The 13,407-nt window shown below is 52.4% G+C and overlaps 1 protein-coding gene across 7 annotated transcripts in view; it reads right to left on the reverse strand.

The window, feature by feature from the left end:
* Positions 1–13,407, reverse strand: part of TLE3 (TLE family member 3, transcriptional corepressor) — a 49,100-nt gene that overhangs the window by 14,812 nt on the left and 20,881 nt on the right. For 4 of the 7 annotated variants that reach the window (XM_014780869.2, XM_014780867.2, XM_087428615.1 and 1 more), the window contains exons 5-8: positions 12,769–12,831; positions 10,790–10,894; positions 2,467–2,671; positions 384–400 (exon numbers count right to left, since the gene is read on the reverse strand). In XM_014780869.2, coding sequence (XP_014636355.1) covers positions 384–400; positions 2,467–2,671; positions 10,790–10,894; positions 12,769–12,831 — 390 coding nt within the window. The remainder of the gene's footprint in view (positions 1–383; positions 401–2,466; positions 2,672–10,789; positions 10,895–12,768; positions 12,832–13,407) is intronic. The other 3 variants (XM_004421756.3, XM_014780871.2, XM_087428616.1) reach the window with 1 other exon arrangement.

Raw genomic sequence — 13,407 nt, forward strand, 5'->3', positions numbered from 1 at the left:
CAGGATCAGACGGGGCGGGGGGGAGGGGGGGGTGGAACCTGGGGCAGCACCCTGACCCAGGACGAGGGACACCTGGGTCCTAAGCCCTGGGTTCAGCCCAGGGACTCCACAAAGCCCCTTGGAGGACCCCAGCCTGGCCAGTTGACCGCTGTGGTTAATCACCTCTCATACAAAAGGGAGTCAGAGCTCATTTAGCCCAAGCTCTTCATTTAACAAATGATGGAACTAAAGCCTGGAGAGATGAAGGCTTCCCCAACTGAAGGCCACTCTCAACAGGTGACAGCAGCTCCTATTTCATGACAACAATCGCCCCCCCAACCGGGTCCCCTCCTCCTCCCAGCACCCCAAACACGCTCCATGGGGTCCAGAGTGCTGACACTTACCGCACTGGATTCTCTCTCTTTGGGGACAGAAGGCCAGGACAGGAGGAAGGTCAGGCCCCCCAGGACAAAAAGACAAAAAAGAAAGGAAAAAGGTCAGTCTCATCCAGCTGGCTTTTATGCCTTGCTAGTTTACGGGTTTTAAATCGGGCAACAGGCCTGGCTCTCTGAGTCACCGCGGGTCAGCCAAGGCAGGGCCATTAGGTGACGTTACTCAGTTTGGAAATTAACTGCCCGAGTTCCAAAGCTTCCCCCACTTTGGAATTCTGGCAGGTGGGGTAGAGGGAGGCTGTGTCCTAGCTCTCCCTGACAAGTCAAGAAGGGCACCAAGATGACTGGTGAGCAGTTTTTAAAGCAATAAGCTTGGGAAGGATCATGCCATGCAAAATATCCGTAGGATCTGGGAGCTGAGAATATTATTGTTAAAAAAAAAAAAAAAGGAAGTATAGGAGTGTTTTTGTTGTTGTTTTTTAATTAACACCATTCTCTGTTTCTTTGCCAAGAAGCCTCTGGAAGCTGAAGCCTCTGATTATCTTCCCAGCCAAGCACTAGCTCCCTGATTCTCCTGTCCTCTGTGGGGAGGCTCTCTTGCCCTGCCAAGAGGACCATCCCACTGCAGGAACAAAATACGTGGCCTCTGGTTCTCACAACCTGCTACAGCCCTATGGCCCAAGCCAGGGCAGGACAGTGACACTCCAGGCTCCCAGTGCCCCACAGTGTGGTGCCCAGAGAGGCTCAGAGGGCATTGGCTGTATGCCCCGGTAAATATCTTAGGGCAAATCAAATCATCACTTTGTACACCTGAAACTTACATGATCTTATATGTCAATCATATCTCAAGAAAGCTGGGGGAAAAAAACCTAAGGGCAGACCACACAAGGTGGCAACTTTTGAAAAGGGTCTGCCAGGGAGCCAGGCTCTTTCCTTTCCCGATCAAACTACGCCTTCCTGAGCCCCTCCCTGGGGCAGCTTCCTGTGTCCTCACTGTGAGCCCGGGGGGAAAATCTGATTCCAGGTCTTTCCAATCATCTCCCTGTAGTAGTATGATTGCTACCTGAACTTACAGGCAGTCAACTAACAGATCTTTACTTGAGCGCCGACTGTGTACCTTTTCCAAGGCACATGCGTTAGTGAGACACATGTGAAGTTAAAGGAACTTCACCTAGGAACTTGGCTCCTGTCCTTGGAGGACTAATGATCTTCGTGAGGACAAAACATTGTCCAGGGGTGGGATACAGGAGGCCAGCCCTGGTGGTCTAGTGGTTAAGATTCAGTGCTCTCACTGCTGCAGTGGGGTTCGTTTCCCCGTCAGGGAACCACACCACCCATCTGTCAGTCGTCATACTGTGGCAGCTGCATGTTGCTGTGATGCTGAAAGCTATGTCACTGGTATTTCAAATACCAGCAGGGTCACCCATGGTGGACAGGTTTCAGCAGAGCTTCCAGACTGAGACAGACTAGGAAGAAGGACCTGGCCACCCACTTCCGAAAAAATTGGCCATGAAAACCCTATGAAGAGCAGCAGAGCACTAGCTGATATAGCGCCAGAAGAGAGAGAGAATGGGGCAAAACAGCAACAACAAGAACAGGCAGGGTTCCGTTCTGCTGGATGCAGGGTCGCTAGGAGTGGCAATCAACTGGACGGCACTAACGACAAAGGCTACAAGAGGACAGCAACAAAGGGCTCAGTGCTGGGACCTCAACTCTTCAACTCTTATGGAAATTTGAAAAAGACCCCCTGCCTGGCCAGCAAGTCATCCCGAAGGCGGGGGATGGGGCTGGCCCTTGAAGGATGGGCAGGGGGTAGCTGGGAAGATGGGAGGGTTCTGTGGGATGAAGGGACAGGATGTCCTCAGGGCAGAGAACAGCGGGTACACATCAGGAGTTAGGAGTTGGGGGATGGGGGATGGGGGATGGGACGCTGGGTTTCTATGCACCAGGGATTCAACCGATGGCTCCAAATCTTTTGCTAACTCCTGGTCCTAGGGTGACAGCATTTGCTGTGTCCACTCTTGGTGGGGCCCACAGGACCCCTGCCCCCAGCCCACCCCTGCCCTCTGCCCCAAGCCCCAGCTCCAGGCCGCACCTCTGTGGTCCAGCTCATGGTGGTTCTTCTCGTCCTTCACCGTCAGGTGGGCCTGGCTGCCCAGGGCACCTAGCGCCAGCAGCCCCGAGCTGCTTCCCGTCACCGGGGGGATCCCTGGAGGCTGGAGGCCTGACGGGTGGGGTGGCAACTGGACCGGGGGGCCGTGCGTGGCGTGGGAGAGGTGCTGCGCCTGGAGCTGCTGTTGCTGCAATGAAGGTGGGGGTGAACACGGCTGAGCTGGAGAGGGCAGGGGAGGCCCCAGGCCATCCCTCTTACCCCTTCTTCGGGCGGCAGGGGGAAAATGCCCCTAAAACGTTTGCCCCCAGCTCAGTGTCCAAATGCTGTCTTGCTGAAGGAAGTCTGTTAATGGCCCACAATTTAGACACAAGATTTATGGCTTCAAACACTACACCCATCCCTCCCGCCCGCCTCAGGACGGACTTTCTCAGTGTACATTTCCAAACCCAAGATAAATACAGCATGCATTTAAAAACCAGCTGGTCATGGGGGCGGGGGGGGGGCTCCCTCTCAGCAGGGGTCCATTTTTAAGCAGTCACACCTTTGCTCATGCTTACATGCCTTCACACGTGAGCAGCCAGCGTTTCCCCCTGGGAAGGACTCCTTAATTGTGGGGAAGGAAGAATTCCTCAGAAGACTCCCAATTCTGAGGAACTCCATGCCTGTCTTACAGAGCCAAGGCAGGCCACGGTAGAGAAAAACTCACAACAGGAGGAGCCTGGGGCCAGTGGAGTGAGAGCCAGCATCACTAGACATCAGAGTGGACAAAGGGTAACAAGACCAGTCGAGGATCAGGAACCAGACAGATCAGGATTCAAATCCCAGCTCTGGCGCTTACTAGCTGTGTGACCTTAGGTTACTTCAACTCTCTGGGCCTCAATTTCTTTATCTGTAAAAGGGGGGATGTAGCACCCACCTCAGAGCATCGCTGTAAGATAACATATGTAGCAGCCACAGTATAGCACCCACTCATTCTGTGATCATGACAGTAGCTAACATTTACCCAGGGCTTACAACGGGCCCCCCACTGTTCCAGCGTCAACTCAGTATCACCATCAACAGCAACTAGTATTAACAATCCTCCTGCCTTGCTCCACCCCCAAGCAAAGATTCTGCTCCACTACTCCAGGGGCCCTAGACCTCCCTACCCAACAAGAGCCTCAGGGTCTTCTCTTTTCCTCTCCCTTTCCCACTCCCAAGTGACTGGCTTGGGCAGCCTTAGGTCTCCCCGGAGCAGCCACGACAGAACACCCTTTATCATTCCTAAGACTGTGCCCAGAACATTGGGCAACGTGGGGCAGGCTTCACCACAGCCAAATATCTCCTAGGGATTGAAATATTCTTAGCAGTGGCTCGGGCCTTGGATACGCAGATATCCACTTACACATACATCTTTCTTCTCACCTAGCACAAGAAAAGGGAACCAGCATTTACTGAATGCCTCAGTGAACGCCTAGGCACTTCCCAAACATTATCTGTGACCTTTGCAACCACCTGGCAAAGGAGAGGTTGTGCCCATTTTATAGACAGCAAACTAACGCTTGGGGGGCTGCAGTGGGCAGCCAGTAACTAGCCAAGGCCCCCCATGAGTGAGTGAGATCTAGACTCAAATCTGTCAACCACCAACTTCATCCAAAAAATGTTCCAAAGGAGACCCCCAAATCAAGAAGAGCTAGTGGAAGGTGCCAGAGAACAAAGATCTGACAGGCTTCCAGATTTCACTCCTGACTAAGGGAACTCAGCTTGCCTGGCAGTGTGAATGGGCTTTCTGGCCACTGCTGACAGATGACAGAACACGGTAAGGGCCCACAGCCCTGTTGGGAGGCGAGGCCCTTGAGGCAGTGAATGTTTGAGGTCAGGGGTCAAGGGCCACGGTCTCTCCCAACAAAGGTGCACACTGCCACCCCAGCCCACCCCAAAGTTAATGGCAGCCACAGCCACCCCTATGCTCCTGGTCCTGGAGGGCTTGTTTCTCAGCTCTGGGTGAAAGGCTGGGACCCGCCACCATCACTCAAGACCATCAGTGCAATAAACAAACGCATAGAGACAGACTGGATTGGTGGTTACCAGAGGGGAAGGGGGGAGGAAGGAGGGCGACAGGGATAATTCGGCACGTGTTGGTGATGGGTTGTAATTAGTATTTGGGTGGTGAACATGAAGTAATCTATGCAGAAATAGAAGTATAATGATGTACACCTGAAATTTATACAATGTTATAAACCAATGTTACTGCAATAAACAAAAAATTTTAAAAAAACAAAAAAAAGACCATCAGTGCAGCTCTGGGACTTCTGTTGCTAGGCGGTTTACAGAAGCTGCTGGTGGGCATTAGTCCCAGTGTGGCCTGACCCCAGATCCTCCTGAGACACCAGAGCAGAAACAAAGCCCGGGAGCCCCTGCAGCTGGCATCACAGGAGCCCAACGCAGACATCCAGCCCACCCCAGCCGGGGGCCTCAGGCTCTTCTCAAGACAGCTCACACCTGAGCTCCCTCACCTTTTCTTTTCAAAGAAAATATAATTTTTATATCTTATTACAAAAATAATACATGCTCATTATCAGAAAATACTAAAAATAAGTATGGATTTAAAAGTTTTTCTGAAAAATTACCCTTCAATCCCACTCCCTAGAAGATTCCACTGTTAATCTATCTAGATTTTCCTTCACAGAAATCTATAAATTGTAAATGTATTCTATACAAATGGGTGCTTGTTCACCTTACAGCTATACAACTGGATTTTAATTTGAGAGTGTTCTGAACAAATCAATGTGTCCTTTTTAACGGCTACATAATATTCCCTGGTGTGGCTGACCAGTCCAACTTTATCTAGGTGCCCAATTTTAAAATGAGCCTCTGCCAGGGGCCCTGTGGGTTTAGACCAGTTGCTGGTAGGTGCTTTAATTCTGCCAGAATTAACTGTTTAGTAAAATCCCAGAAGGCAAGGACTGTGGTATTTAATCCAGTTTTTATAGTGAACAGCCAACAAGATGACTGCAGGAAGAGAAGAGCAAGAGGAGGGAGAGGATGGCTTCAAAAGAGGTAGCTTTGCTGCCTGGGTTCAAGGCTAACCCCTTCCACGGCCAATTCTGTTTCTAGAGAAAGAGCTGAGTAAAGATTTGTGCCCGCGGAAAGACAGAGCTGAATAGTTCCAAACACCCCGATTCTGACCTTACCAGGGAAGGTCTGCCCCTCCCCCAGCCTTCCAGGCTCAGCCTCGCCCAGTTCACATGCCCGCTCCTCTGGAAGCCCTCCCCATCATCCTGGTCAGAAAGGGTTTCTCCCTTCTAAGAGTTCCATCAGCTCAGACTCTGGAGCCAGACAGACTAAGGTGGGCACCCAGCTCTATCCTTTATCAGCTATGAGACCTTAGATGAGTCAGCTGTCCTCTCTGGACCTCAGTTTCCTTAACTGCAAAATGGAGAATAGAATGCAGCCCGTCTCTTTGGGTTGTGCAAGGATCACATGCATTATTACATGTCAAGGCAAAGTAGGAGCTCAGTTAACATTAGCAAAAACGATGAATGGCGGGGCCAGCCTGGTGGGTGTAGCAGTTAAGTTCGCGTACTCCACTTCAGCGGCCCGGGATTCACAAGTCTGGATCCTGGGCACAGACCTACACACCGCTTATCAAAGCCATGCTGTGGCAGGCGTCCCACATATAAAATAGAGGAAGATGGGCACAGATGTTAGTTCAAGGCCAATCTTCCTCAGCAAAAAGAGGAGGATTGGCAACGGATGTTAGCTCAGGGCTAATCTTCCTCACCAAAAAAAAAAAAAGAAAGAAAAAGATGAACAGACTGCAAATACAACCATTTCCTTCATCTTTACGTGCTGCTGAGCAACTCATGAGCTCCAGGAAGACAGGACCTTGTCTTATCCATCCCAGCACCTCGAACAGCGCCTGGCACGTTGCTCAGTACACATTTGCTGGGTAAGTAAGTGAAAATGTTGGAAAAGGTATACGTGGGGAGACTGGGAAGTAAGTCAGCGGGGTGGCTCTGTCCAAAAGTGACCATCTGCCTCCCATTTCCATGCCTCCTCTCTAAGTCCTGCTGAGATACAGCCACAACAGCCAGCTGGGACAAGGAGCATCAGTGGGGCGTCCTGCTTCCCCAAAACTTGAACCAGTGAACCAGCATCAGAAACTTGGGACAAAGGCTGGAGTGGCTGTTTGCAAAACAATGGCTTTCAAAGCTTTTGAGCTTCTGAGATGGAGAGGGTGGTTTTCTGCCATAGTGTGTCAAGCAGGAGTGTCTTCTTTGCAATAGAGGAAACTTCCGTGTACTTCTCCTCTTCAAGTACAAGAGCACCCCCGCACAGCCAGAAACTGGCCCGAGGTCTCCTTGGGTGGTTTGAAGGCTCAGTGGGGGTGGCCCAGCAGGCTCCGGGAAGCAGGGACCGACGAAGGAGTCAAGCTGCAAGGCTTCACTCTGGGGTGACAGCAGATGCCGGGGCTCCTCAGGCAGAGGGTCTGCTGACAACAGTCTTGGGTGCAATAGAGTGAAACCAAGTTTTCTCCCTGGCAGGGCAGGAGGAGCTGGCTGGCAATGAGCCACCAGTCTCGCAGCCCCAGCCACTCTGAAGGCAGAGCATGGCCTTCCTCAGGCTGCGTTTCTGTCCCCTGTGACATATGCCTGACTTCAAAGGATGATGTATTGAAACACAGTGACATCTGAGTGGGAGGGTGACAGTGTTTTCAACTGGAGAGAAATGGAATCAAGTCCACAGTCAGAGGAGAGCCCTGAGCTCATCGCTTTGCAGTCCTGTCTCCAGCTTCTATGATTCCTTCCAATACCAGGACTTCTCCATCCGTGATATGAAAGGAAATCAACAATCCCCACTTCAACCCCAAAAGAGACGCTAGGAGGCTGGAACCAACTCTACTCATGAGCTCTCACTTGTCCTTCTAACATTCCATGCCAGAACACAAGCATGTCAAAGAATGTGTCCCGTGGGGCATACATGTCCCCCGTCTTCCACACGTGTGCCAAGTGCCCGTGTCCAGGCTCAGAAGGTCTGGCCACTTACAGGAGAGGCTGTGGGGCAGATCTTGCTGGCAGAGTACATGTAATTGGATTATGCACACCTCAAGCTTTCTGCCTTTGCTAGCTGACTTAATGCTTCACTTCTCAGGTTCATGATTTGGGTTAAACTTAGTGAAGTTGTCTAAGCATTTCCAGAGCCACTCCTAGGCTCCCTCTACCTGCCCCTCTGCCTCTCTCCCCACACACCAACCTGAGGCTGGATCCTGGCCTTTCTCACTAGGAGGGAGACCCTAGAAATACTCTAATCCATGCAATAAATGGGCCACTAGCCACAGGCAGGCCCACGCCAGACACACCCAACTGAGCTCTCTGAGGTGAGCCAAGACACGACCTCAGAATTCTTTCACTCCATGCCCGAGAGCCTTAAACCACCGACTGAAGTGGGCACATCACATGGAACCTGCCTAGCCCTTCTCCATCTTGTCACAAATGGGGAAACTGAGGCCTGGAGCAATGAAGTGACTTCCCCCAAAGCCCTCTTAACTCTCAGACCAGGGGGCCAGGCGACTTCTCCCTCCATAGTGGTGACTGCAAGGCACCATGGGGGCAGCCACTAGTTGCTAAGAGCCTCCCGGGACCTTCTCTTCACTGCTCTTTACTGCTGGGACCAAGACTCCTGCCCTTTCGTCACCGGCCCATGGCCCTCCCGGCGCCTGCCACCCTTCTAACCTCGCTCTCCCGAGGCGGCTCCCAACCAGAGGAGCCGCCCCCTCACCGAGTGCCGCCAAGCCCGGCTCCCCGGCGCCAGCACCTCGGCTGTCCCTAATTCCTGCCTCGCGAGCCTCCGTCAGGCACTGCGATTAGAGGCTGCCTGCCTAATGACGGGGCGACGGCGGCATTCACTCAGAGCCGCAGAAGCAATTACCTTGAAAATGGGGGTCACAGGCCCCACTCGTTGGCTTTAATTGAATTCCAATATCTGCCGCGAGCTGCCTTCACCTAACTTGTAGCTTCCTAAATACTACTCACAGGAAGTGGAGCTAATCCAAGCAGTGCTTCTTCCCCAGTTTCTCTTCTTCCTTAGAGCTTAAAACAATTATTTTCAGAAGAGGATTTTAATTCCAAAGAGGGAGGCAGACGGGGAGAGGGGACCCCACTGTGGCCACTGCAGCGATGGGAGGGCTTGGCCTGGAAACTCAGGAGCTGCCTGGAAGGGGATGGGGACAAGGAGCTGGAAGAGGAGAAATTTCAGAGGACAGAACTCGGCACACTTCCCACCCTGCGTCCCCCTTCTGCCACTATCAGCAGAGCCACCAAGCTGTGAACTGGTCACTGAGGCAGAGGACACAGGCCCCACCCTAGGGCTGGACTGGTGGGGTGGGGGAAGAGCCCTGGGCTGGGAGTTGGCCCCTGAGCTTTGGCCTGGCTTTGCTCCTGGTGCATGTGACTATCTATGAACCACTTCCCCTCTCCGTGAAATAAGGGCATTGCCTAAGATCAGTGGTTCTCCACTAGGAGCCATTTCACGCCCCCTCAGGACATCTGACAGTGTCTGGAGACATTTTTGGGGATCACAACTACGTGTGGGGGGTGCCATTGGCATCCAGTGGGAAGAAGGCTGTGCCGAACATCCCACAATGCCCAGGACAGCCCCTCAACAAAGGATCTGGCCCCAAATTTCACCAGTGACAAGCCAAAAGAACGCTGGGCTAGATGACCTCCGAGGAGACTTTAAACTTACGATATTATGACTTCCCCTGGGGGGAGTGCCTCCCAGCTCAACGGCTAAAAACTCTGACCACTTACTAATGCTCCCCTTTCCGGACTCCTCTCTGCTCCTCCCACACAGCAGGTGAGGGTCTGTTCCTCCCCCTACACTGCCAGGATTCAGACCAGGCGAATGCTTCCATGCCCCCCACACACCCCGGCAGCTGCCACGGGGCTCAGGCCAGAAGGGCAGAACCACGTAACCATCACGGGTCCCAGTGGCGTGATGGAGGGTCGGGATCCACCAGCATCACTCTGTCACTCCGACCCCGCCTCCCAGCATTCCCGGCCCAGAGAGATGAGCTGGTCCACCCCTCATTTAACAGAGGCAGAAACTGAGGCCTGAGGAAGAGATGGGACTTGCCCAAGGTCACACGGCAAGAACCATAACTAGAACACATCACTTATCCCACCAAGCAGAACATTCTGGGGCCTTCAGTTCCACCTAGAAATAATGACCTCAAATAACAAAAAAAGGACTGAAGACCACCCAGGGTCCCATAATATTAGAGCTGAAGGGACCTCAGTCAACCAGTCCACTGCTCCCCAGCCTGACTACCCTTCAGAGGGATCTGGAAAACTTCAGAAACACAGATTCCCAGTCCCACCCCCAGATCTATGGAAAGAATACTGGGGCGAGTGCCCTGGAATCTATATTGTTCAGAGGCCCCCTGGGGGACTGTGACCTCCACCGTCTGTGGATGGGAAGCAGTGATCCCTTCATTTTAGGGACTGAGGTAGACGGGACACCCTGAGGCTAAGAGCCTTGCCCAAAGTCACATAAAAAATGATTTTTCCCCAGATGCTTATCTTAACTATCCTCAGCCTCCCAACAAAGCAGCGAGCAGGAGAAAGAAGCTATGTGAATCCAAGAAATGCACTAAAGATGCAAGCCAGGTACGGCTGCTAAAGGGGAGAGACCTGGCCTCCTCCCTTCCCTGAGGGCTCAGACCAGAAGTGGGCCTCACAAAGCACTCTTGGATATTTTTTCCTGTTCCAGGATGAAACAGGGCTTCTAGAAGGTCAGGAAGACCTGTCCAGGGACCCGACTAGAATTCACACGTGACGAATGCTCAGCCAGGCAGCTCAGCGCGTGAGACAGCACGGCCCAAACCCAAATTCACAGCGCCATTCACATCAACGGTACAGCAGAGACAGTTCTGATCCCAGGTGGCCAAAGAAAGGCAGACCTTTGCCAGGCAGGGGACACAGGGCAGACAGGCACCCGAGGAGGTATGAGGAGGCTGGGTACCCTTGTCAGTCAGCACGGCCCTGAAGGTGATGCCGGAGCCCACCCCCTCAACGGTGGGGACACCAAAAGCCAGGAGAGGACAAGGCTGGTGAGTTTAGAGGTGATTTGAGGCATCGGGCACCCCTTTAATTAGGGACTGGGAGGCAACTGGGGAGCCAATGGGGAGAGAGCCCCAAATGGGTCCAAGCCCATGAGATGTTCAGGGAAGCTGGAGGCCTGGGGCCGCCATTCTTTGAGGCCAGCTAAGGTCAGGTCAATCTCTGGTTACGGCAAATGAGAGGAATAAAAGGGCTATACACACGGTGAGAGGCAGATTGGGGAGTCCACGTACCCCGATGATGGTGTTCAGCTCTGTCATGGTGACCTGCTTGGCACGTTCCACCGCCTGCGCCACCTGCTGCTGGTGCTGGGGGGAACAGGGCGAGGGTTAGATGCGGCCCCTTCCCCAACAGGGAGGGCCGCTGGGGACAGGCAGTCAGAGCACCTCAGAGAAGGCAGAGGAAGTCCACTAAACCGGAGCAGGACACGGGTGGGACGGGGGACAGGGCATTTTTACTTTCTTCTTTAAACGCTTTTCAATGAGCATGTATTACTTTCGTAATCAAAACTTCCTTTGAATTAAGTTAAAATATAAATGAGCCAAAAGATGGCTATTAGTCATCACCCACACAAAGAAACCTCTTTCTATGCATCTGAATGAGCTGAACATTAGTTGACACTAGTGACTGATTATGAATTTTCTGAATGCGGTAACGGCATTGTGGTCACGCGGGAGAGTAGCCGTTTTCAGGAGACGGGCTGGAGCAGTCAGTGGTGGGTTGTCTGGATGTCTGCAACTGACGTTCAGAGGGTTCAGAATAAAAGTACGTGTGTCTATATACACTCATCTATGTCTATCTAAATAGAGAGCAAACAACAAAAAAGTATGTGTCAGATTAGGAAAAGACAGATTAGGAAGAGAAAGAAAAAGCGGCAAAATGAACCCTAATTAATATAAACTATGGACTTTGAGTGACAATGGTGTGTCCATGTAGGTTCACCAATTGTAACAAATGTACCACTCTGGTGCGCCATGTTGATAGTGGGGGAGGCTGTGGGAAATCTCTCCATCTTCCACTCAATTTTGCTGTGAACCTAAAGTTACGCCAAAAAATAGTCTATTTAGGGGCCAGCCTGGTGGTGTAGTGGTTAAGTTTGTGCGCTCCACTTTGGTGGCCCAGGGTTTGCATGTTCAGATCCCAGGCGCAGACCTACACACCGCTCATCAAGCCACGCTGTGGCAGGCGTCCCGTGTATAAAACAGAGGAAGATGGGCGTTGGATGTTAGCTCAGTGACAATCTTCCTCAAGCAAAAAGAGGAAGTTTGGCAATAGATGTTAGCTCAGGACCAACCTTCCTCCCAAAAATAAACAAACAAATAAATAAATAAAAGTCTCCTAATGTCCAAAAATTCCTCTAAAAAAAAAAAGTCTATTTAAAAAAAATTTTTTTTTTTGGTGTCTTCATTCCCTTCAGCCTCGAGGTAGCACCTGCTCCGTGTACAGCTGTCTCCCCACTGGACTGTAAGCTGGGAGGACATCCCTCTGTCCTGTTCTTCCATGAATTCACGACTACTACTTATTGGTCACTTCTCTGACTCAGAGATGCCCGGACTCCAGGAGGGAGCTGTTGCTGGAGTGAGCTCTGCCGGGTGGCAACAGGCCCCTTTCAGTCGGCCCGCCTGTCTCCCCTGTACCAAGGAGCCTCCTTGGAGATGCTTCCCTCATATCACCTGTCAGCCCAGCTCCTGCCTCAGGGGGGGGTCCCTTGGAAAGTGTGCTGAGAAGGTGATGTGACTGACTGGGCATGCCTCCGCTGAGGGCACTCTGTCCTGTGGGCTGGGGTCTCCTTTGGGTATTGGTTCCCCTCAGGGGGTCTGGCCCATGGCACTGACTGGCAGGCTTCCTTGCTCCTAGACGCTTCCAGGTGTGGAAGTTGGGGCACGGAGAAGCCAAGGCTGGGAATGCTGGTTTGACGGGGCATGGGGGGCACAGAGGCACCCCCTGCCCATTGTTAGCCTCGTCACAGACCAGGACCCTCCTCTCTGGTCTCAGGCAGTGGCAGAGAACCAGTTCCGCCAGAAGAACGAGCAAATGGTCCCTCTGGTGAGCTGGAGAAGGTGCTGTAAATCCCAGGCCATCAACCTCAGTAAGTATGAACGGACAAGAGTGGGCTCGGTGGGACCCCACCAGCCGCTGGGCTGCTTTGGAAAGAAAAGGAGGACACAGCAAAAGGCCTTACCTCTTGTGACAGGAAAGGCATGATCTGTGCTAAAATCGTGTTCAGTCTCTTCGCAATCTCTGTCTGCAAAAGAAGAGAGTCTGCGTGAAGCTCAGGCACATCAATCAGGCCGCGGAAATGTCCAACAAGTGCAAGTGCGAACTGCCCCCAAACCACAGACCCTGCGACGGGCTCCATCCTGTCCACCCTCCGGCGGCCTCCTGCCAGGAGGCCTCGCTAAACCCACAGCATCAAGAAATCTCTTCCAACTCCCCCAACCAGGCTGCCTACACTTTGGGGAGCTCCAACTTCCTATCAGAGGTTGTCTATGTGTTTGGTTCAGTATATAGTTTGCCTCCTCTGGATGGAAGCCCCAATTAAAAATACAGCAAAACAAAACAAGAAGAACCCCCATACTGCACACCCCAGTAAAACCTCTTACAAGAGTGAAACGCAGTGTGGTGCCCGACGGTGCCCAATGGTGACAGCAAGACATGCTCTCAGACGAATCAGGAGGTTAATGGGAAGCCCCCGGGCCACATATGCCAAAGGGTTCCCTGGGGCCACGTAGAGGGTCTCCCTCACCCCCCCCTTTTCTCTGCTGCATCTCCCCAACCAGACCAATCCCTCCCCCATGTGTGTGCTGCCCAGCCTGAAATC

This window comes from Ceratotherium simum, chromosome 3 (genome assembly GCF_057802395.1).
Source record: "Ceratotherium simum simum isolate JZ-2026a chromosome 3, ASM5780239v1, whole genome shotgun sequence".
Lineage (NCBI taxonomy): Eukaryota > Metazoa > Chordata > Mammalia > Perissodactyla > Rhinocerotidae > Ceratotherium > Ceratotherium simum.